Source organism: Bombus bifarius, unplaced genomic scaffold, assembly GCF_011952205.1.
Source record: "Bombus bifarius isolate JDL3187 unplaced genomic scaffold, Bbif_JDL3187 scf7180000007990, whole genome shotgun sequence".
Lineage (NCBI taxonomy): Eukaryota > Metazoa > Arthropoda > Insecta > Hymenoptera > Apidae > Bombus > Bombus bifarius.
Window position 1 is genome coordinate 1,985,102 of NW_022884371.1, and position 22,786 is coordinate 2,007,887.

Consider the following 22,786-nt stretch of genomic DNA (forward strand, 5'->3'; position numbering starts at 1 on the left):
TTTTATTATCGGAGGGTCGTGTAAAGATGATGAGTTCTAAGATTTAAGAATTTTGTAAATATTGCTTTCGTAGTTTCCTTGTTTCGTGCGAAAAAATTATAATAAAATTAGGAAGTTATTTAACAGGAAAGTTTATTTATTAAGTATTGTAATAGAAAAATTTGAAAATTTATAGAATGTTCTCGCTGTGAGAAAATTACGTGTCTCATACTGGCAAGAAAATTTCATGATACACGAGACTCTAGAAAATAAATAAATAAGTGAGTAAATAAATTATAAACTGTAGCAGATTTGCTGTTGGACAATCTTACTATTTTACATCGACTAGGATAATTAAATCGCTAGTAATTTATAAAATTGACGTAAAATTACTCGTTTTATCGTCAAACTTATTACTGTGTTATGCAAGAGAGTTTATTAGCACTGGTTGGTGACCTGTAGCAACATATAAGATTTTGCTAACAATATTACCTCAATCGTGTAAGTAAAATGACTCTAAGGGGCAAATTAATTTTATAACATGTCTAAACAAAGTCGTAAAATTTTCAGAATTCGCCACATTCATCACAATTATAATATTCCACAACGAATGTTGTATTTATATCTGCCAATTCGACTGGTTGCAAGAATCGTACAAAGTTTCTTTTAAATGCACAACGTAAAATCGTTGGTCGACTGTTCTTCTAAAGTCCTGGCGCCATTTCTTATATAGGTTAACGAAGTGCCATCGATCAAGTCACAGTGTAATTGCCTTCGCAGGTGCTGTACGTGTTCCTCTCATTTGTCTTTCGCTCTTTCATGCACGCTGTATGCTAATACAGCACACGTTGTAAACCTAAATTTTTAATGTTCTTACTGTACACGATTTACGACCAGGATCCGTTAAAATTAACGTCGACGTCGTTAAAAGTTCGAAGTCGAGAGACCTGTATTTCTCAGTATTAAACGTTGCAATTCCTCCAAACCTTCGAAATCGTATCAAAATGATTGCTTTTTGTGTATTTTATTGGTGACGTGCAGTTTAACTCCTTAACCCTCGCCAACATCGAAACGTAGAAATTTAATTCACTGGGTCATTGGACATCATAACAATTTTGGACTAGATTACTTAATTTGGGAATTTTTTATTTGATCTAATATTTGTTAGCAATTGCTATCGCAAAGAATTTCGAATACGAGATAAAATTAAATTTTAGTAATCTAACATGAAGTGGTATAATAAATTGGCGACTATCTATAACCCAACGATACTATTTGACAATATTCGAGTATTAACTCATTTGCATCATGGCCCTACTTAAGACGACTGTTGAAGGCATCAGCGGCGTTCAAGTGACGACTGGTCCCTATCACCGCGCGCGGTCGGTCGTGGGTGCAGTAAACGACATCCTAATTCTTCACGGAGTTTATCGAAAATTTACTGTTCAAAACGATTAGTAGGCAATGTTGCTTCGCAAACATCGCATCTTACATTCTTTATAACAGAGGAAAAAAGTAAAAATTATTTAGAATTTAAAACTGCTGCAGTGACCAACTTAGCTGTCTTCACTTGATGAGATCCTACAGATACGTTTTCGAGTATGTCCTATTTGTATACTTTGATCCGAATCATCAAAATCGTCAAAATCCATTGGGGCAACTAAATTTTAGTTTACATTATAAAATTAGAATATTTTTTAAATTTGAATTTGTTAAATTTAATTAAGATCGACAGTACTTACTCATAGCGGCAGTTAAAAGGATTTCCACAACAAAAGTAAGACTTGTTTAGAAAATAATAAACTGATATAAGCGAGATGCTGACAAACGGGTCAAACGTGATCTCTCACATCTGAAGAATACTTAGCGACTGAAATAAAAAGCAGTCGCAGCGCGCGTAATAATCCGCGCTTGGTGATAGAAGACAGTCGCAGTGCTTGGATGCAAATGAGTTAAGAATCGGAATATGATTACTAGTAAAGTAATTATTACTGTTAAGTATTATTATGTAATTCATAAGTTGATTGACTATAGGAGAGGGGTGGTTTGATAGGGACATTACAAGTATTACATCATTATAAACGTAAAGACAAAAGATCTGCTCGCATCGATGGTTTCTTTATTTTGTAACGTTTTTTCTATATTAAAAATAAAATTTTTGGTAGCTTGTCCAAACTTTTTGCGGAGTATTATTAGCGACTGGCTTCTTTAACGCTACGTCAGAACAAGCTTTTCAAGTTTATTCAAGAATGGTACGTAATACGAGATGCCATATTTCTGACAAAGGAACACAACAAAAGTTTATTAATTTATTATTTAATCATGATTGTTTACTATTATAAGCTTCTCTGTAGATTTTTCAGTTTTACTATGAATTAATATCAATTTTTTCATTAATTTTGTCTGGTTTAAGAATTATATTTTACCGTCGATCGATTATTTTTTCTTCTTTAATGTGATAATTATTTTTGCTTCTTAATTACGTACGCAAGTTTCATGTAAATTTTGTCGTAATTATTTTGATGTAAAAAGGGACAAAATTCACTTGTTTTAAAAAGCAGAAGATACGACAGGGAAATTTGTTCGTATCACGTGCAGTTACACCTTACAGCCAACCTTCTGATTATCATCGATATCATCGATGTTAGAAGCAGAATCTTTCGGTTTTTGTTATATCTAGTTCGAAACAGAACTGTCCCGTTTATTCCATCTCTGCCCTATTCTCCAATTCGTCCGAATATATAATTATGAACAGAATGTGTCCACAATATGGAATAGTAGTATAGCGAACAGACTATGGTAGTTTTCAATTGGATGTCAGCTGATTTATGATCGGAGGGAATAATGGAAAGTGACTGTTCGAGCACGTCGAACTCGTCGTTCGAGTTCTTGGACTACGATTCAAGCAAGATTTACATATACGAGAAGGAATTTCGCGACTATGTCGTGTACTTCTCCGCGAATGGCGATTCCCCGACATCCACCTACAAGAGTTTTGAACACAGTTCCTTTGAAAGCACAGGTATTGCCCTTGTATCAAGTCTATTTCGGTCGATTTTCATGGCTAAACGATCGTATCTTTTACGGTAAAATAGATTCGAATGACGCTGTAGACAACGATAGAAATCGATTACGTGAACTAACGTCTTTGAAACGTTTAAACGTCGTTGGAGAAGCAGCACAGCCATAACTCGGGCAGTTTAACGCTCGAATAAAGTAATCGATTATGAAAGTGTCGTCCTGGCAGATCGTGCATTTACTTCGATATCGACCATTAATCTGTTTGGAAATGTCGAAAAACGAGTATACTTAATTTTGGCTATATTTCGTTTTAACGACAACAAATTAACTCGTTATGGTACAGACACGGTAATTTGTTACAATATCGTAGATATCTTATTTTCTTTAAGTTTCAATAAATCAAAATTCAATTTCATTAAATAAAATTAAAAAAAAAAGAGAAATAGTCTAATTGCGGTTTAAGTGGAGGATACAACGACCAGAAATCCTTTTTTCTAGAGGATACAAAATAATTCTCTTCTCTCTTTTATTATAATAACTTTGCCTCTGCAGAGGTTTAAATGCCGTTTGAATAGAAAGAAACGTAGACCATCAAGGGGAAAAGGAACACGGAGGTGGCTCATCTTTCGAACTCCGAACAAAAAATACTAAGATAATTCCCGTTATTTTTATTACGCTCGTGTAAGCGGCCATTTATCTTTTTTATTAGCGGCGTGTAACGGAGACGTCGCGCTTAGTGATTAATTTAATTGCAAGTTGCGTTTAAACCTGCATTCCCGCCAGGTAACTTCCGTCATTTGCATTTCTAGCGAGAATCGCGTATAAAGAGATCGTAAGTTTTATATTCTTCGTATCCACGAGAAATTGCCGCCAGATCACTGTCGTTTTATCCCATCGACAATAATATTTCGAAAATCGTATCAAGTATAATAAAATTCTCTCTTATTCTTAGATATACAGAGTGGTTGGTAACTGGTGGTACAAGCGGAGAGGGGGACAAATTTTTCGTTTGAGGCTTTGTTTCCGAGAAAATCGACTTGGAATTTTCGTTCGGTACGCATACACTTTATCGCGTCTCGTTATAACGGATCTCACTGTAGATCGTTGTCTCGATGGAAAAATTAAAAAAAGATTTTTATTCTATATTTTCGACTTCTTTCTTCGCGTAGAATCACCCCTTTCCGCTTGTACCACCAGTTACCAATCACCCTGTATATAATATACGTGAAAAAAACATATTCAGCTGTGAAACTAAATAAAGAGGCAATTTTATTAACACGATATCGATCGGCAACGTACCGAATTTCGAAATTGTTTCACTAAAGAAATGTTACTCATTACGTTGCTCCTCCTTTGTAGTTTCCAATTTGCAGAAAATAAATTCCTCGGAATCGAACGGTCGAGTTAAATTCTTGCTGAGTCAAAGAAAATTAGTAAGCAGCGTGTTAATAACTCGAACAAAGATGAAATCAGCATGTTAATAATACACGACGAGTTAACGCACGTACTCCGTGGCTGTAGAAAGTCGACCGACCAGGTTCCAAAGCAAAATAATGAATGGATTTCCACGGTTCTAAATAAAAGGACAAATTATAACGAGTCATTGAAGCACGCGCCGTCACGACCAATGTCTTTTCAAATATTTCTTTAATAAAGTATAATCGCTCAAGTGGCTGGCTGCGGGATTGCGTTTTAGTGACCTTTTACCAAAAGGTGCACCGTTTCTCATGAAGAGAAGCTAACCCTCATAATAATGCCTGCAATAATACCAAAGTATCATGTTCGATCAATTCTTCTTCTATCATGTAACAATTCTTCGTGTCTGTATCGGTAACGTGAGAATTTTTGTTTCCTTGTCGTTTCCACTAGCGAAGAGACAAATAAAGCAACGAAGGCTACTAAATATTTTAATAGATTCATACACACGTAATCGTTTTCTTTTTTATCCCAGAACGTTTCGCAGCAAAGACGCAAACTATTTAAAATTTTCTTACGATCGTTGATTGATTATTTCGTAAATATCGCCGGACAACCACTAAGTTATCTATTTGCCGTGTTTCCAAACGATACATTGAATTTTTAAACTTGAACGTAAAGTTATTCGAATATTGAAATACCAGAAATTTAATACTAGAACTACCAATAATTAATACGAAGCTATTTTTATCAAAAACCAGTCAAAATGACTGGTCTTTAAAAAATACGTAATAATAGAATACTTTCTTACAGAAACAATTCCATGTTATGTAGTATATTTTTGGTATTATTAATCCATCTGGGGTGCCATGATCCCTAAACGAGGATTGACACATTTATAAAATTGTAAAACCAGTCATTTTGACTGTTGTGGTATTTCTAGTGTTAGCATTTAGCGATCTAGCGATCGATCCGGAATCTTCCAAATAACGCAGTAAATGATACGCAGTAAAAATTTTAAAAACGCGTGGCAAATTGTACAAAACGAAGGAACTGGTTAATTGGGGTTCGATAAACAGATTGCAGGACCCTTTTACATTTCGACAAGTACCAGTCATTTTGACTGGTATTGGTACAAGTAGCCTTGATACAAAATTATTTCGAGTTTGAATACATAAAAAGCAAAATAAAATTCATTATATCATTCTTTTAGTTATCGTTACGAAAATCATTACATCATTGCGGAAAAAAGTATAGCATGAAGTAAGAATTTGAAAATAAAATTGTAAAATTAGTCAATTTAACTGGTGTGGTAGTTCTAATGTTAAGTGACTGCTGAATATTTCTATCGATCTCCGTTTAATTCAGAAACGAAGCGAAGAAGTGAGAGCAGCGAGATGGAAAATGTCTTTGTGTGCATAGTCGGGCATTTACACGGGCAGTGATCATTTTCCTCGCGATACGCGGTTATCTTTTCGATTTCCTTCTTCAAACAAAAATTGCCACACGCAGCTGATTAAAATCGATATGAATGCGCTATGACATTCCTATAAATTGCCACTTTATCGCGATTGCTACGATGGGAACGCGCTTCATTGATTTTCTCGGATAAAACCTGACATCCCTTGATTCCTAGGTACGTGTCTGCGCTGTAACAATCTAAATTAACAACGATCAAACGTATTTGCCTGATTATTTCCCGAATATAATGGCCGTTCGCTTATCATCGCGCGCCCGTGTCGCCTGTTCGCCGTCACAAAGCTCTGCCATACGGCGAATTAGAAAATTAAGTCGGTATTGTTCCTTGAATCGCTCGTCCTCAGCCGCGTTTACGTAGCTAGAACGTTTCCTCGAGTTTCCGACACGTTGGATGCGTGACTGGAAGTTTGACGCTGTCGGTGATTTCAACGCCTGTATAGAATGCTCGCACAGGCATGCCATATTGCCATAATGCCATAATACGGTCGATTTCGTGCATCTTAGGTTTGCCGCTAGACCGCGAATTTTTATACGTTTATTTGTTACACCGTATATTATTCTTCCATGAGCAAATGAATAATTGTTTCAATTCGCTTCTTTATTTTCAACATTCATTATCTTGCGTATTTTAGGAATTCGTTAGTATCTGTTGAGAAACTTTAGAATTATCACAAACGTCTCTACAATGACATAGTAAGAATTGCTTGCAATTAAATGGGGGAAAAAATTGTGATTAATTTCTCTGATTTGTTCTCTGTTCTAGTGGGACATTGATTGTGTTCTCTTCTCTTATATTCTGTATTTTCTCATCTTTACATCGACGTATACCTTCAAAAAGATCAGAAATTAATCGTGAACTGAGAATTAGGCGGAATTAGAAAATTAGTAAAAAACAGAGATTCGACTTTTGAGTGACTCGTGATACAAAGTTGTTAAATATTATGGGCTTTTTCCTGAGCGAGCACTATGTCTTCTCAAATGATTAATTAATTCCAAGCAATTTGTATTTTAGCTTCGAGTCTAGCGTAATAAAATTTTCCCTCTGAATTGTAATTTACGATCGAATGATTTTTATTGCAGCCTGACTAACGTGACAGCGGAGCTTAATTTGAAATGATACTCACGATTCTCAATCTGTCTTTTTCAGATACAGACAGCGAAAGCGAGGATGGCTCGTCGGCAAGGTTAAACTTCAACATCATCCCCTACACTGTGAGTAATTCGTTCCTCTATGCAAGACGAATGGAAACGATTGAAGAAAGTCAAGGAAAAGCAACGTAACCTCTGCTCGAGAATGCATAAATATCTGTTATCGATCGAATCTGTCACGATGCATTTGATTCATGCGCGAAGTTCTGATCGCTCGATCCATTCCATACGCGTTATTTACACACTGCTCTGAATTCGCATAAATCACATACTCCAAATTTTAAGCATTATCTTATATCTATTCTCTTTGCTCGAAGATTAATTGTGTAAAACTGTGTTCGTGAAAATCGCATCTTTTATTCAGGAACATCTAATTTTAACTATTGTTTCATTTAGTTTCTCTATGTAAAAATTGTGCCTTCTGTAATCATTTTGATAAAAGTTAGATCTTTATGCAGAAATTAAGGTTGTATTTCTCAATCATTCGAGCAGACGTTGTCAAACATACTTTTCCATGACATCTCAAAAAGATAAGAAACATTAGAATGTTTTGTCATGCGAAAAAGTTATCAGAGATAAATTGGCCTAAATTTCCAAGAGTAGATCAAAAACACGTTCGATTACAAATAAACTCGTTTCGTACATTTCGCCTTAAAAATGAAGGGAGACGAGTTAACCTGCTACTTGAATTTCTGATCATAAATTTAAGATGAGATTCTAGTGTCGACGACAATAAAACCAAGTGACTTTTACAAATCTTTTTTAAAGCAACTACCGATCGTGTGAGATTAGACGTTTTTGGGATGAAAATAGAGAGTCTTGATGTACGAATCTAATTTTTTTATTTCTGTTTTTCTTGTTATTTATCGTATAACGTACAGGTCTTGTGACCTGTAACCATTTTTGACAATGTAACCATTGTTAGCGTGCAGTATAGCATCTGTCACGATCATCAAAATGCAGAAGTTAAGAAATTTTCTTATAATTTACGCTGATATCGAACCTATTTTTGAAAAAAAAAAAAAAAGAAATAAATAAAAGATTAGAAAGTTCTAGTGTATTTAGAAGAAAAATTGAACTTTTCCAGGGGATAAATTGAGTTTATACTGTTTAAATGCATATTATAAGTAAATAATCAAATAAAAATGTCATCTTCGATTCTTGGAGAAATTTCGAACAAAGTGAACGAGCTTTTCTGTCAAAAATTGATTTATCGGTTTCTCAGTTATCGTCAGTTTAAAAAGTTAATAAATGACGAGCAGAGTTGAAATTAAAATTACATTTGTACTTCAAGATCGTGAATACATCTGAAAAGGATCTGGTCCCACATAACCAGTAGTTAGCCTAAACAAAATTCATAGAAATCCGTTGCTCTTATTTTTGTTGCACAAGAATCTCCTCCTAATTCTTCAAACGTCTACAATAAGATATTTTTACTTAACTATGAACACGGTTCATAGATCAAAGCGCAGAAGAATTATTGGCCAACACATTTGATGAAATTCACGTGCCTCAACGAGTTAGCGAGCATGATTCATCGTCACATAGTTTACCAGCAAATATCAGGAAATTCTCGTTCATCTTCAATTATCAAACCGTTACAGCTCGCGTATGTTCTTTTCTTATCTTTATACCGCGTGAAATATTGTCTATATATTTATTTAGACAAGAAATTTATTGCGCGTGAAACACTTCCTAATGTTTAATCGTTCGCTGTTGTCATTTCCACGTTCTTCGTTGTTCGTGTGATCGATGATTTTAGATTATCTAACTATGTAACGTCACTATCATCGTAATCTTCGAACTTGCATATTTTATTTGATATAAGAATTTACCGAATCTAGAAATACTGTTAGAGAACTTGATCGAGTGGCGAACAGATGTTTAGAAGATAAACATTCAAAGAACTTTTATTAACACTTGGTAAAATATTGTACGCATAGTTTTCAACATTGAGGGAAGAGAAATATGGACAGGAAAAAGGTAACAGAAGCCTTCTGTGTTATGATAATTTCCCTCGAATTTGTTTACATTCTTGCGATAAATGTATTCGTCTATCTACATTTCGATAAAAGTCTATTTAACCTGAGAAGGTTCACTACGATAATGTAACAGTCAAATGTGTTTTATTATTCATTTTCAACGATCCCTGAGATATAATAATTTGCAAAGTTGAAAGAAAGGACACGAAACTTAAAAAATACCAAAGCTGCTACTACCTATAGTGATCTTTTCCTCAAACTTATACTTCCACGACATAAAATTCTCACCCACTTAAAAGGAGTTCTATTACAAAAAAAAATAAAAATAAAAATAAAAAACCGAAGAAACGCCCAATATGACAACAAACGAGTCTTCGGGGATGAGTCGATAATACGATTAAATCGCTTTTCACGAATAATAATAATACGCTCTTCGTGACTGCAAGCCATGGAAGACTAAGGAGAGATAATTTTGAAAGCTCGTAGAATAAATTTACTTGCGATTTCGTTGGCCGAGGTTTTTGGCGCGAATATATAGCGTTTATTGGTAACGCAAGGTTGGCTCGGTGAAACGAGCATGAGGCAGGTTGAACGAAACGCAGGTCGGTGTGTACGCACGCTAAATTACCCAAGCACTTGGACTCTGGTTGCATAATGACACGCTTATGCTTTCTTGAGCGTGCACATACGCCTTTCGCAAATCGACGCTCACTTTCTCGACGAACGCGTATATACACGCGCGTTGCTGGTAATCGATACGACATTTCACGGGGGCAGGGGAGGGAGAGAAAGAGTTAACGTGGTAATCGCCACGATTCTTATGAAAGCGATTCTGACGAAAGAATTCAGTATTAGATCAGTCGTATCGATAAATAATGCACCTTGGATCCTTTTCAATATCCGTGGTCGAATTTAAAATTGGGATTAAATCGTATTTAATCTTAGTACCTTCGACTTTGATATTACTAGAGTAGCTTGGTCATTATGACAACAGCATTGCTTATTACAGACAGATGATCCACTTTTGGCCAACTTTTTCTGGCCTCGATTGTATCGTACGTGTGAAATTAAATCGCACTTAATCGCGATATCTTGATTTTTATTTTTTAATAGACGGTGATTTTTTATTATTTTGTAACAACTTTCAATTTATTTTGAAACGATCACGCTACGTATCGTATATGGTTCACTTGTTTGCATTTGTACCGCTTTCTTGTTTCGATAGATTGTGTCTTAGAAACATACGGAGTACTTACTCTCTATGAGTACACCGTATAAATATTTGTTTACATTCAGTGATTAGGATCTCAGGAATTAGTTGGACGATTCGTTTACGTAATTACACATCTGTTCGCAATTTTAACGCGGGCTAGCGATAAAATTGAAATTTATTCCATACACGTATGCCAATCGTGTCTCGTAAAATTCAAATTCATGGAGATTGGTGAAAGAGCAAACTTTCATTCTCCGGAACGTTCGGACATACGCGCTAGCATACTCGCAAATGGAGAGGCATGATTGCTTCTCGGTATAGTTTCCCTTCTAATTTCCTTTCCTCGGCGATTATCTTATATACAGGATGCACGGTGTCGCTCTATATAGATGTCCATAATCTCTTCAAGGAAAAAGCGATCCGGATTTCTTCGAATCTATCAACGATTCGCGTCGCTGCTCGTGTAATACCTTTCTCGAGATTATCTTGCTCACGATCGTCGCACATTATATTCTCTGAAAAGAGAAACCAACGTTAAACGATAGCAACATCGCTCCGTAGCCCTTGGAAAATCTGATCTCGATGGTCGATTCGCGACCATTCGAAGGCAAAACGTGCGCGATCCTTCGGTGCAACAATTTACCTAGCCCGTTAACAGCCGAGGGAAATGCTTCAACTGCCTTAAGTTTAATAAAATCGAGAAGTTTATGTGGAAGATACACAATGGCGAAAAGGGTATCGAGCAAATTCTTGAAATTTTCTTTCGTAGTGACAATGTTAAAAATGCTGAATCTGACGATGTGAATCGATTGAAAGAAAGCTGCAAACTAAATACCGCGTTAAGGGGTCATTGACTCTTAGTGGATTAGAATTATAACATCGTGTTGGGCTCCAGCAGTTTCGAGACTTTCTAAACTTCGAAGCTTCGGATCCTATCGCTAGATCGGAAAATCCGAATCGTTGCTCGATTCACGACTACTCGACTGCAACATACGATACTTCGAGATAGCAATTTAATATCGACAGATATACTCTGCATATAACAAGCACGTAAGTGGTTACATAAACACGTAGGCAACAGAGAGATCGAGTGACTCGAACCGTTATAGAAAGTTCTCATGAGCTCTCTCGCGTTCGATCCGCCGGTCTCTCCATTATCCCTGGCAACGGTACTGAAACGACTATGATTGCCCTATAATCCGTGCATCCTGGTGTAATCGTCGTTGCTCCGTACCGATTAGACCTCTGGTTTATGTTGTACGTTTCCCGTGCCCTTCACATCGCTCATCGATTAATGTCAGTAATACAGCTGGACCTCTTATCTGTCGTCGATGCACTGCCACGACTGAAATACGATCGATGTGGATGGTATTCGATGAGTATTGAACGAAATACAAGGGGAATCGACGTGAATCTAAAGAGATCCGGATATTTTGGCTGCTGTTCTAGGGATACTTGGGGATTACAGTGATACAAAAGTCGAAGTTGTTATTCTTAATCTTCAGGAATCTTGGAGATTTTAGGATAGCAGGAGATTTTTCAATTTTTGAGAGCTTGCAATATTTAGGTAGAAAATTACTCGAGTTTGTTATTGTAAATTGGTCTATCTAGTACGTCGTTACTCTTCCCTCTTTATTTATTCCTGTTATATTCCGATATCGACTACTACTTTCCTTTATTCTGTATTTAATTCCAATGATTTTGTAAATAAGGATAAAGTTGGCACTTTTTGAGAATTATTTCGTTAATCAGCAAAGAAATCACGACATTGTCCGTGTTTAATAATACGGACACGAGCTGAAACAGAAATGTCATAACGCGAAACTTGCGGTTAATACACGGATACCTGATAGATTTTCATTTTTGTTGAAAACCAAGCCTTAAACGAAGAAACGTTATTCTTCCTTTTTCGACTTATTCATCGGTCAATGATGTAGAATCATCGTCCGGTCGCCCGTACCGTGATTTTGCACGCATTCTGTATATGCGATCTGTCCAAAAACAATAACCGATCTTTTTAAAGATAACAAGACAAACGCATTGGTTTGAGGAAAATGTTCTGTTTTATTCAACACGCATTCCTCTTGCGGCGATATAATGATTTTTCAACGACTAACTAAACTAATGCGTCATATAATCGTTGCACGTCCTTTTGTGGAATTCTTGTCACTTTCAGGATGCTTGTCACAACCTTCCGCATGTCTCCAATGTTGTCGTAACGTTTCCCCTTAGTTGTCATTTGAGGCCGCGAAGATAAACAATAATTGCACGGTGCTAAATCTGGCGAACTGGTGGGTGGAGCAACATTCTAATTTGTTTGTTTTTTTTCTCAAGAAAAGAAGTTACAGCCACCGCACGATTGATACGGTGCATTACCATGCAACGGAACCAGATTTTCGAACGAACTCTGCTCTGACATTGATTGCTATAACGAAGGATTTATTTCCACGAAAGTTTCATATCGATGTCACTGATTTTTCCTAGTCTTAAGAAGTTCGATTATTTTTGCAACGGACCGTGTTGATACACGGATAAATTAAGAATTACTATATAAATTACTATAGCGTCGTAAAGAGCGTTGCGAAGGTACCAAAGATTGGTCAAATTGATTTTTAAATTAATTAACGAACTATTTACTAATTAACGAATTAAGTTGGTATAATTTTTCAATTAAATTTGACATAGAGCGAAACACGAGTGCCATATCAAAAGCAAGATTCGCAAATTCGGTCAGAGTAATTTAATTTTTCAACTTGGAAAAATTCCATTGTCCGCGATAAACCGAAAGATATAACGAACATCTATCCGCGTTGGTAAATGGCAAATTTACTCGTCCTCCCTGTCCATCAAGGAACATCGACAAATTCTCTGCTCCTCCTCGCAGTTTTGTCGAGCGTGAACGACTCCTTCGAGACTTCTCTGCCACTTGACAGACTTTTTAAATGAAACCCGGTGCTTTTGCCCCTCGTCTAACCATATCGTTCTTCGTACTTTATTACGTGGCTCGATTTTTGCACGCTCGATGCTCGCCCCCTATCCTGGACCGCTGAAAAGCAACGTTCCGCGAGTTCTCGCCGAGTCATCGTCTCTCTCCGCTTTTAGTCGGCCGCGAGTCACTCGTTAGCTCGGTTGAGTTTTACTACGTAGAGGAAGGGAGTGAAAAAAAGTCCCGATGACATCGTTTGCGACGGAAGACGGATCGTCTTTTCGAGGCGAGCCACTTCAAAAGCTGCCTTTTCAGCCACGATTTCACAGCCTGAGTAGCTTCAAACGAGCAGCTCTCTTTAAATCGCACTTAAAATGCTCCTTTGTGGATAACGAATCACTCGATCGTATTGCAGTTGCTGGCGGTCGTTGAAAGTATTACGAGAAAATTAGTGTACATTACTGTTCGTAAGTATCTAGGTACTTGGTGTGATTCGATCGAAGGATTCATATTTTTGCTATCTTATTGACACTCGAAGGCTTCCGGAAGTTGCGAAGTCATCAGCAGCACTGTGCCCGGCAATTGCAGATTCTGAAAAATCCGAAAACCCTCGAAGCTTCCTTTGAACCTTCAAAGGCTTCCGATTCTAAGGACCTAAACATGCTAAAGAAGATCCTAAAAATTTCTTTTAATTCGTGTCAGCCGTTTTTCACCTCTAACCGCTTCATCTCGGTACCCTCGAGTAATCAAAGCACACGCACATCTAAACCAATCCAAGGCAGCGACTTCTGTAGAACCAGCCTTCCTTAAACATCTGCACACGTTCCAGTAAGCAGTCTGAATGCCGGACATGTTCGCGCTAGATGTTCTCCAAACGTCTTTCCTTCTTGCCCACTTTTCCAATTAACAATCGTCTCTCGTCGCTTAGACACATCGTCCATAAATATCCAGACGCTTCTAAATTATTGCTAAAGATATTGGGTTGTTGGAAAACTTCGTAGTTCCGAAGAAAAATTGGATTTTCTTCTAAGAGAATTTCGAAGAAAATTTGACTTAATTCCGTCGTTCGCTGTCGCGTTTCTAACGCTCGTAACTCATACCGCGGTAAATGAATAATTCCAAGTTTCTGGAATAAATCGCTTAAAAAGATGTTGAATTCCTTACGTCGCATGAATTATTCAGAGAACTTGTTCGGCTTTCTTTTTGCGAAACTCCGACACTCCATAAAGATGGAAAAAACACCATCTCGATACAGTGGATCAAGAATTACGTGGCCTGATGCAAGAACCTAATGAAACGGAACAAAAGCGGTCATCCTGTTCGTCGATTAATTAATCAATCGATGGTGATGGAAGTTGCCGACAGGCAAAGCCCTGTCTTGTCGGCGAGGGATAATTGCATTCCACTCTCGCCTCGTTACCTGTAACGTCTTATCGTCGGATAATAGCCTCCAATGATACGGAAGCTGATACGAAAGATAAGGACGATAACTGTGGTAAGTGGAACGAACAGAGAGGATGCACCGGGATGCGGAGCTTCGAGGCCAGGCAAAGTTATTATCGGATACGTAAACCGCGAAAATGCGGCGCACGACCCTGAATAAGAAGCTGATAGGAAGGTGGAAGGGCGCAAGACGAAGGTAACTCGGCTACAAAAGAAAAGAAAAGAGGGAAGAATCGGGACAACGGATGCTTTCTTAGCCGATCTTTTGTGAATGGGACAGCTCTCCCTCTCGACGCCAAGCATCTATCAGAGGTGCTCATTTCATCTTTCATCGAAGGCTACAATCTGTTAAATTTATGTCCACCAGGCTATAAATAATTGTTTTACAACCGCTAAACGGTATTATTTATCGTTAGGTTATAGATAACTACGATAGTTTGCGTTGGCTCTGAATCTGCTTATTTAATTTTACGATTTCCCAATTCAATTTGTGTTTTGTATAATACCTGTTGATATAATACATGTAAAACTCCTGCAGATATAGTGGCAGATAACCCGCCGCTATTTAGCCTTAGCATAATTTCTGGCTCGTTCAGCGGCTCAAAAGATCTCGGCCGGGTGTTTGAGCGAATGTTTGGAAAGTCAACATTTGAATTGTGTCGATATTTTGTATCGATGTGTGTTGGTATTAATATCCAGAGCATCGTTACACGTAATATTAGAAGCAGAATATTGATATTATCGGTATTGTTACTTGCAATTAACCCTTGGACTGTAAACGGTTTTGCAGTACTCTCAAACTGTAAACGTAGATCTTTTATTTGATACATTTTTGAATAGACAATACACGTTAAAGAGATCACAGAAAATTCATATGACATCCTCAAACGTTCTAAATTAAGGTTATCGTAAAACTTTTTCCAGACAACCTTTTCCAGCCGGGAATTACTCCCTTGGGAGAAACTCAACCTGGTCGAAATAGCCCGGACATGAAATACCCACCTTTACGGTTTGAGGTTTAAATTAGAAGTATACCAGTCAAAATAAAATCCAAAAATGAAAATAAATCACGTATATAAATTTAATGTTATAAGTATTATACAATAAACATAACATGCAATATATAATTTAATTAGTAAAGAAATAGAATATTATACTCAAAATACCAGTCTTCGATAGACAGTGAATCTGAAAATATTTTCTCTAAATGTTCTCCGTTTAAGCGATTTCTTGCTTCATTTAGAATATTGTCCGTTTCGAAGAACAGCCGTTCAGACGAAATAGGTATTGCGCTTATTGCAAAATACTCTTTAGTTAGTTTTCTCAGAAGCGGATTATTGGATTGAGTCGAAAATTTAATTGAGCAATTTCGGTAATATGCGTTAAATGTCGATACGGGAATATATTGTCGCATTAAATATATAAATTGAATTGAAAAGTATCGATATTTCGAATATAGTTATAAAAATTTACTCGCAACATATACACGTCGGTGCAAATTGAATTAAAAATTAACACAGTCGACATACATACCAATAATTGAAATGTAATCGATTGTTTTTCATTTTTTCGTGGTATTGTTGGCGCTTTTGTAGGAGAAAGCAATAATTTGGATTAGATGCGAGTCTGACATGATACGAATCTTCCTGAATAAAAGAGCAAGTGAAACTCTAAACGAGGAAGTAGATTATGAATTTTCTTCTCCATAAATTTTTCTTTCCATTCTCTGAAAGGTTGCGGAAATTTTTTCGATGAAAACCACTGAAGCTCAAGACGCAGAAACTGAAACAATGCCGAGTTGCCCTCTTACTCTGACGTTTTACGAAACATCATCCTTTTTCTTCTCTTGGCTCGCGTTCTTTCTTTTTCTTCGGCTTAAAAGCTTCACCACCCCATCCGTGTCTTTTTTTGTCTTTTTCGGTCGATCTTTCAACTTGAAGCCGCACTAGCAACAACTCCTTCTCTTGACTGATCTTTCTCGGAGGACTCATGACTTTATAACTACGAATTCTTCCCCTCTCTCGATTAATCTTCTCGATTGAAATAATCCTAAAAATCGCGAAAACGTGGTGGACGTAGTTTCTGTAAATAAGAAACTCGTAATTGTAAGTTATGCAACCGTATCGATGACATAACGCATCAAATATTTTGCTAGGATCCTCTATAATGAGATTATTCTCTATAAATCGATGAATAGCGTTTGTTTGGGAATGTCAAATGCGATTTTAAAGAGAAAAAAGAGTTTCGCTGTTATAGAAAAGATACTTGTACGTACGAATTTACTGAAACCTACGAAGAAACTTCTAAAATTGAAAACTCTTTCGTAACAAATAAGCTGTAAATAGCATAACACAATATTAACAGATACTCATGGCAAAGGCAATTTATATTCATCTCGATACAAAAACCATATTTCGAGTCGGAATTCCATAAAATGATTTAGACCCATCGAGGAACATCGTCAAACGCAGAAGTAGATCGAGTCACGTTATAGTCAGACGTTCCGTCTGTTCTTGATTGGAACGCGTGCTCGTCTAAATTCTACTGCACAGTAGATCGTGTCGCGTCATGATCAGACGTAGCATACTAAATTCAGTGAACCACCGTGGTAACACGACGATACATCACCATAAACTTATAATTAAACCAGATACAATCTAAAGCGAGGTTCGTTGATTAAACATTCATTCAAGTAGGATATGCATTGTTACGAAATGTCGAACTATCGTTAGACAGGCTGCGTTTAAAGGTCATTGGACACAGATTTGCATAAAAGCCATAATGTGCTGGCGAATGGACCGTTCTCGAGCCCCTCTTTCAAGAAATTCAATTTTCTGTTACCCGATATCTCCTTGCACACCATTTCTGCAGGATTATGCAAATAGCATAATAGTTCTTACGGCCATCGCGTGAATATATTTACGACTGTCATGGAACGGGAAATATGATCGAGAAGCTTCAATGAGCTGGATGAAAAGAATTATTTTAACGAACACTGCAACGATATCATTATAAGTTTTCTCTTCTTTTTTTTTTTTATAGTTTCGATGGGCGTACTTTTTTTAAATACTTTTTAATCTTTAATCTTCTCTGGAGATTCTCGTAATTTTTTTTTGTATAGGCAATATCGGTACTATAAATGGGACAAATAAACGGAATAAATTTTAATAAATCATTACCTAACCAGATAGGTAGATACGTTTAGTTATGCTAATATTATATGTACCCACTTTACAAGAATATAAGAAGGAATAACGTATTTCACCATTTTACAACGTTTTAAGAATTAAAATTACTTTTAGAAAAAAATAATTGTTTCACTTTAATCGACGCAGAAGGAATATCGTGTTTTTGCTGATCGTTTTATGGTGAACAAAGAGGCCGACGGAATTAAATTGAAATGAAAGCGTAAATTCAATTTTCCGCTCGTTCGTTTTGCTTTGCAACGGGCAGAGAGAACAACCGGATGAAACGAAACGTTTAAACGACGTCGAAGCACCGAGGACAGGTAACGTTTCACAGAACGTTGCACCATAACGTCGCAGGGAACCTTGCAAGATGATACCGGTGCTACCGTACAGACGCTGCAGTGAACCGCTACGCGAACATTTTAGTATTATGTTTCAGGAACTGCCTCGCACATTACGTTATACGTTTCTGGCCGTGTTACGACATTAGACATTGCATAAACGTCGGCTCTGTAAAATTCCACGAGGCATTCTTCGGCACATCGCGAAATGACATTCTTATCTACGTTGGTTTCCCTTAATTTCATTTTACAACCTTTACAACAACGTCATCTGCATCGTCACGCGACATTATTGGCGAGAAAATCTTTTTACTATTTTCTTCTTTTCGTCTTTCGTGAGAAATGGTGCTCAGCTTGTTTAGAAATTAATTTATCATACTTGCACACGATAATTTTCATTCATAATAATATACGTCTTAGTTGTTCAAATTACACTTAAATGAAATAAAGTTATGTGTTAGCATCTTCCACGAGATTAATGATGGATAAATAGAGCTATATGATATTTCTGTAGAAATGGAGCCGCTACCCGCGAACGATTCGATCGAGTATGATCATCAGACGTTTGCAAATTGAGGCGCTAGATACGGCTTATGACGTTGCATCGGCATCGGTCCGTGAAATTGCGTTTCACCGATATTCGCTCGGTTCTAAACCGGTCTACCACCAGCTGGCACGTCAACGACGCGTCCAGACATACGATCGTCATCGATGCATGCCCCTTTCTCACGATCGATGATCCCTGATTGGCTTCCCGGCCAACCCGCATCGATTCAGCGAACCACACTACCTATTATACGCACGCAACCGTGGCCAGTGATTTGCATTTAGGGTTGGTTACCCTGCCACTGGATAGAGGGTGTGAAAGTTGGCTTGAAATAAAAGAGAATGACACTTCGGAAACAGTTTGAATTTTCTACATGGCTAACTTTTCTATCAATTGTTTTGATAAAGAGGAGAGAAATTTTATATCTTTCACGATGTTGTAAATACTTCGATTTCTTTAAATTTCACTAAATTACACAATCTAAGTGGAAGAGATAAAACCGAAATGAATATTCTTGAAATTCGTTTTTATAGCCAGCATGTTAAAAGACAGAATTCGCTACGCTTATTAAGCTAATCAATGACTTACGACATAACTTATCAATGGTAATAAGTCCTGACGCGAGTGTAACCTTTTAGACGAAATATACCTTATGCTTATAACAGTACAATGAACATTCTCTCTGTACATAAAAATAGATTATGTAAGATAAAAACACATTATCTTTCATCAACGATGCAAGACGTCGAACAATGTAGTTTAAAAACTCCGCTCGTAATTAATCTCGTCGTGGACAATAAGGCACATTTGTTGTTCTCTTCTTATCGGACTGGTCTTTCTATTATGCCAGACTAATCGTGTAATTTGTGACTATTTTCTTTGCCGCAGGTGGGTGATAGGGACACGCTGACGTCCGTGGCCGCGAGATTCGATACAACACCATCCGAGCTGAGCAAATTTAACAGGCTCGGAAGTACTTTCATTTATCCCGGCCAGCAACTGTGGATACCGGTGGAAGGAGAAGGTCAAACAAAAGGCGGAACTACCGACGCACCTAGTCCGGATCCTTGCCACGATCACGAGTCCCAGGATGACCTACCTCCAGAAGAAAAAGGCAATTTATTTATTTACCTATTTATCTTGTTCAGTATTTTTTGTTTTAATTTTTTTACATATTCACAGTGGTTACAGAAAGCAAATATAGCTATTATATAAGAAATTTAGCATCGTATCTATTATAGCATTTACTAAAAGTGATTCATCAGGTCCAGGTACAGAATACCATGAAGACGAAACAGAATCTGATAAAAAAGCACTTCAGTTGAAAATAAATCAATGCTTCTTGTAGTTACTGTAAATATTTAAATACGAATGATGAAAATGATAGCGGTGTAAGTTAAGATTTCAGGAATTTAAATTTAGTCACGTATTTCAATTTCTGAAAGTATTATCCTTTCTTCTTATTATATACAGCTATGATTCTCAATCCTGCATATTTTTTATTTAACTGATTTTAATTAACTTTAGTAAAAGAATAGGTAATCGAGATGATTCTATATTTACTTCCTAATTAAATATTACAACGCTGACGACAACTTGACCAATGTTGCGTGAGATTTGAAGGTTTAATGTTAATATATTTGCTACGCAATCTCTTTTGCAATTGTAATTTCCACGTGCACGTTTGTCTTTGATTGCTCTTTTAATTGACACAACCTTTAAAACGTTAATAACAAATATGTTGTTAAGAATCATAAAGATATTAGCGATAGGGAGATACAATAAATGTATTACAGTATTCGAAATTGAAGTAGAACGATCGAGACCAGTAGAGAATATAAGCTTTACTTAAACAAAACTGATCTCGAGATAAGAATTTCATTCCACTGGAAATTCGAGTGTCAGGCTGTTCCCTATACTTCTATTTCAGGATATTATCTCAATTTCTATCTTATGACGCGCTCGGATACTTGATGTTGTATTTTCTCCGAACTGTATCACATGTCGCTCGTATAATATGTAACTAGGTGAAGGTGATACGAAAAAGTACCATATGAATAGAAAAATTCACCACGTGACTTGTGGAATTCATTAACGTTCCATTACATATGATCTAACACCAGCAAAATGTTTCAGTACGTCGCTTACATACGAAGCGCATATTCGAAGACGTTAATATGACGAGTCAGGCGTCAGGTCTTATCTATCCAGCGTGTGCAATAGATCCGTATTAATATTCTACGCGGCACTTTGTATGTACAATGTACAATCAGATATAGCAGAGACCTAATTCATTTTGATATTTGGCCAGGTGACTCAATCCGTCTTAGCCGAACGCCACAAGGTTCTGTATTCCATTATTCATAGAAACACGTTAACGCCAATTTTCCTTTCGATTTATCGAATTTTTCTTTCTCGTTATTCGCTGCACGATTCAGCGTTTTGATACGAGTACGTTTGTTGTGAGAATCATTGCACCTACCATATGCAATAGCTCGCAAAATTATGCGGACCAGGGATTAAAAATAGCATGATAATTTTGTAAATTTTCACGAAAAAGTTGCAGAAAAATTTGTTCAGCCAGTGGCCACTGAAAACCATACAAATAACGTACATCCGCAATATAGGTATATATGTACTCGTATACTATTTATTTATCTACATACAGTACTGTATCTTCTTGCCAGCCTCCTGCTCTTTATTCTCTGACCGCCGCGTATCCTCGCCCATCATTTTTTACAATTTTCTGGCCATAGTGCCTGTTTTACTAACTGGTTACATGCTGAGGTCTTAACCTTTTCTGGAATTTCCAAACTCATAGTGTTAGTATACATGTTAGATGTTATCTCCTTTAGGATTTCACCATCTTTTGCTAAATAACGTGATTGAATCGTTTTAGTTTCTAAAATTTACCTCAAAATGTAAAATTTCATTGGCTTTATTATCAATACTAAACCACTATACTTCCATTGGCCATTAATCATAGGTGAAATTATAACCCTGTTTGATAGGTTGCCGGTTTCTATTGCAAAATACATACGTAGTAATAGAAGACTAAAAATAGCATGCGTGACGAAATTATACGAACAATAAAATACATCGGTTGTGTTTATCGAAATTAACTTCTAAGGAAAACTGACCATACAAAATATCGAATATATTAAAGATGTTTTTAAGACGTCGCAGTTCGCGGTGAGAAAAGAACATAAGTTGACCATTCGATGGCGCCACTTTACACAATCCTGTCAAGTACATGATCGTAAAATCGAATGAATCGACGATTGGATATGAAGTCAGAAAAACAAAGTATGTATGTACTTAAAAGGAAAGAATCATAGATAGATTCATTGTGGTGTAGTTTTACGTAGTCGAATGTATACAAGAAGAAAATTTCTATGGTGAATCGATATACAGAAAAAACTGTGTTTCTTGTTTTCTTAGTCTGTTTCCCGCGCATTCTATGTTTCTTTCTCTTGATAAACATTTCAGTCGATAGCCGCGATTCAACCTAGTGAAATTTTTTATTGTATTTTTTGCGATTTAGTATTTTCTTTTTTGTTAGAATGTTTAAGGACGTATAGATAATTATACGTAACTCATTAACTAGTGCTAGTTTATTCATTTCCATATGCTTATTCGCAAATAATTAATTTCAATATTTTGAATGATTTGATATAAAATAAAACAATTGTGGTATATTTATTGGTATGTTTACAAAGATTTTGCAAACTTTCACGATTTCATATCTTAATTTCTATGTTTTTTTCTTTTGTCATTCAACGTATGTATACATTTAGTAAGACGTCAGCTGATCGGCGTCACGATGTAAATACGATGTCACGAAAGAATATGGCGCACGGTCGTATACAACTTTCATATCTCGTTATGGTAGATATCAAACATAACCTATCAGGTATTGAAAAAAAAACAATGAACGTTGATTTTACTGTAAACATAGAAAATATGTTGTTGTTATACTGTTATTTGTTCTTCGTAATAGGCCAAGTACTATTACCTAAAGGTTATATCACGTGAAACAAGATTTAAATTTCTCATAATTAAATACTATGAAATAATTGTTACATTCCTTTATAATATTGAA

The 22,786-nt window shown here is 36.5% G+C and overlaps 1 protein-coding gene across 13 annotated transcripts in view; it reads left to right on the top strand.

Moving 5' to 3' along the window:
* LOC117205357 (TLD domain-containing protein 2) overlaps nt 1-22,786 on the top strand; it is a 303,743-nt gene that overhangs the window by 232,759 nt on the left and 48,198 nt on the right. For 12 of the 13 annotated variants that reach the window (XM_033443681.1, XM_033443683.1, XM_033443685.1 and 9 more), the window contains 2 exons: nt 7,043-7,107; nt 19,573-19,798. In XM_033443681.1, coding sequence (XP_033299572.1) covers nt 7,043-7,107; nt 19,573-19,798 — 291 coding nt within the window. Of the gene's footprint in view, nt 1-2,982; nt 3,002-7,042; nt 7,108-19,572; nt 19,799-22,786 lie in introns of those variants that run through there. The other variant, XM_033443684.1, reaches the window with a different exon arrangement.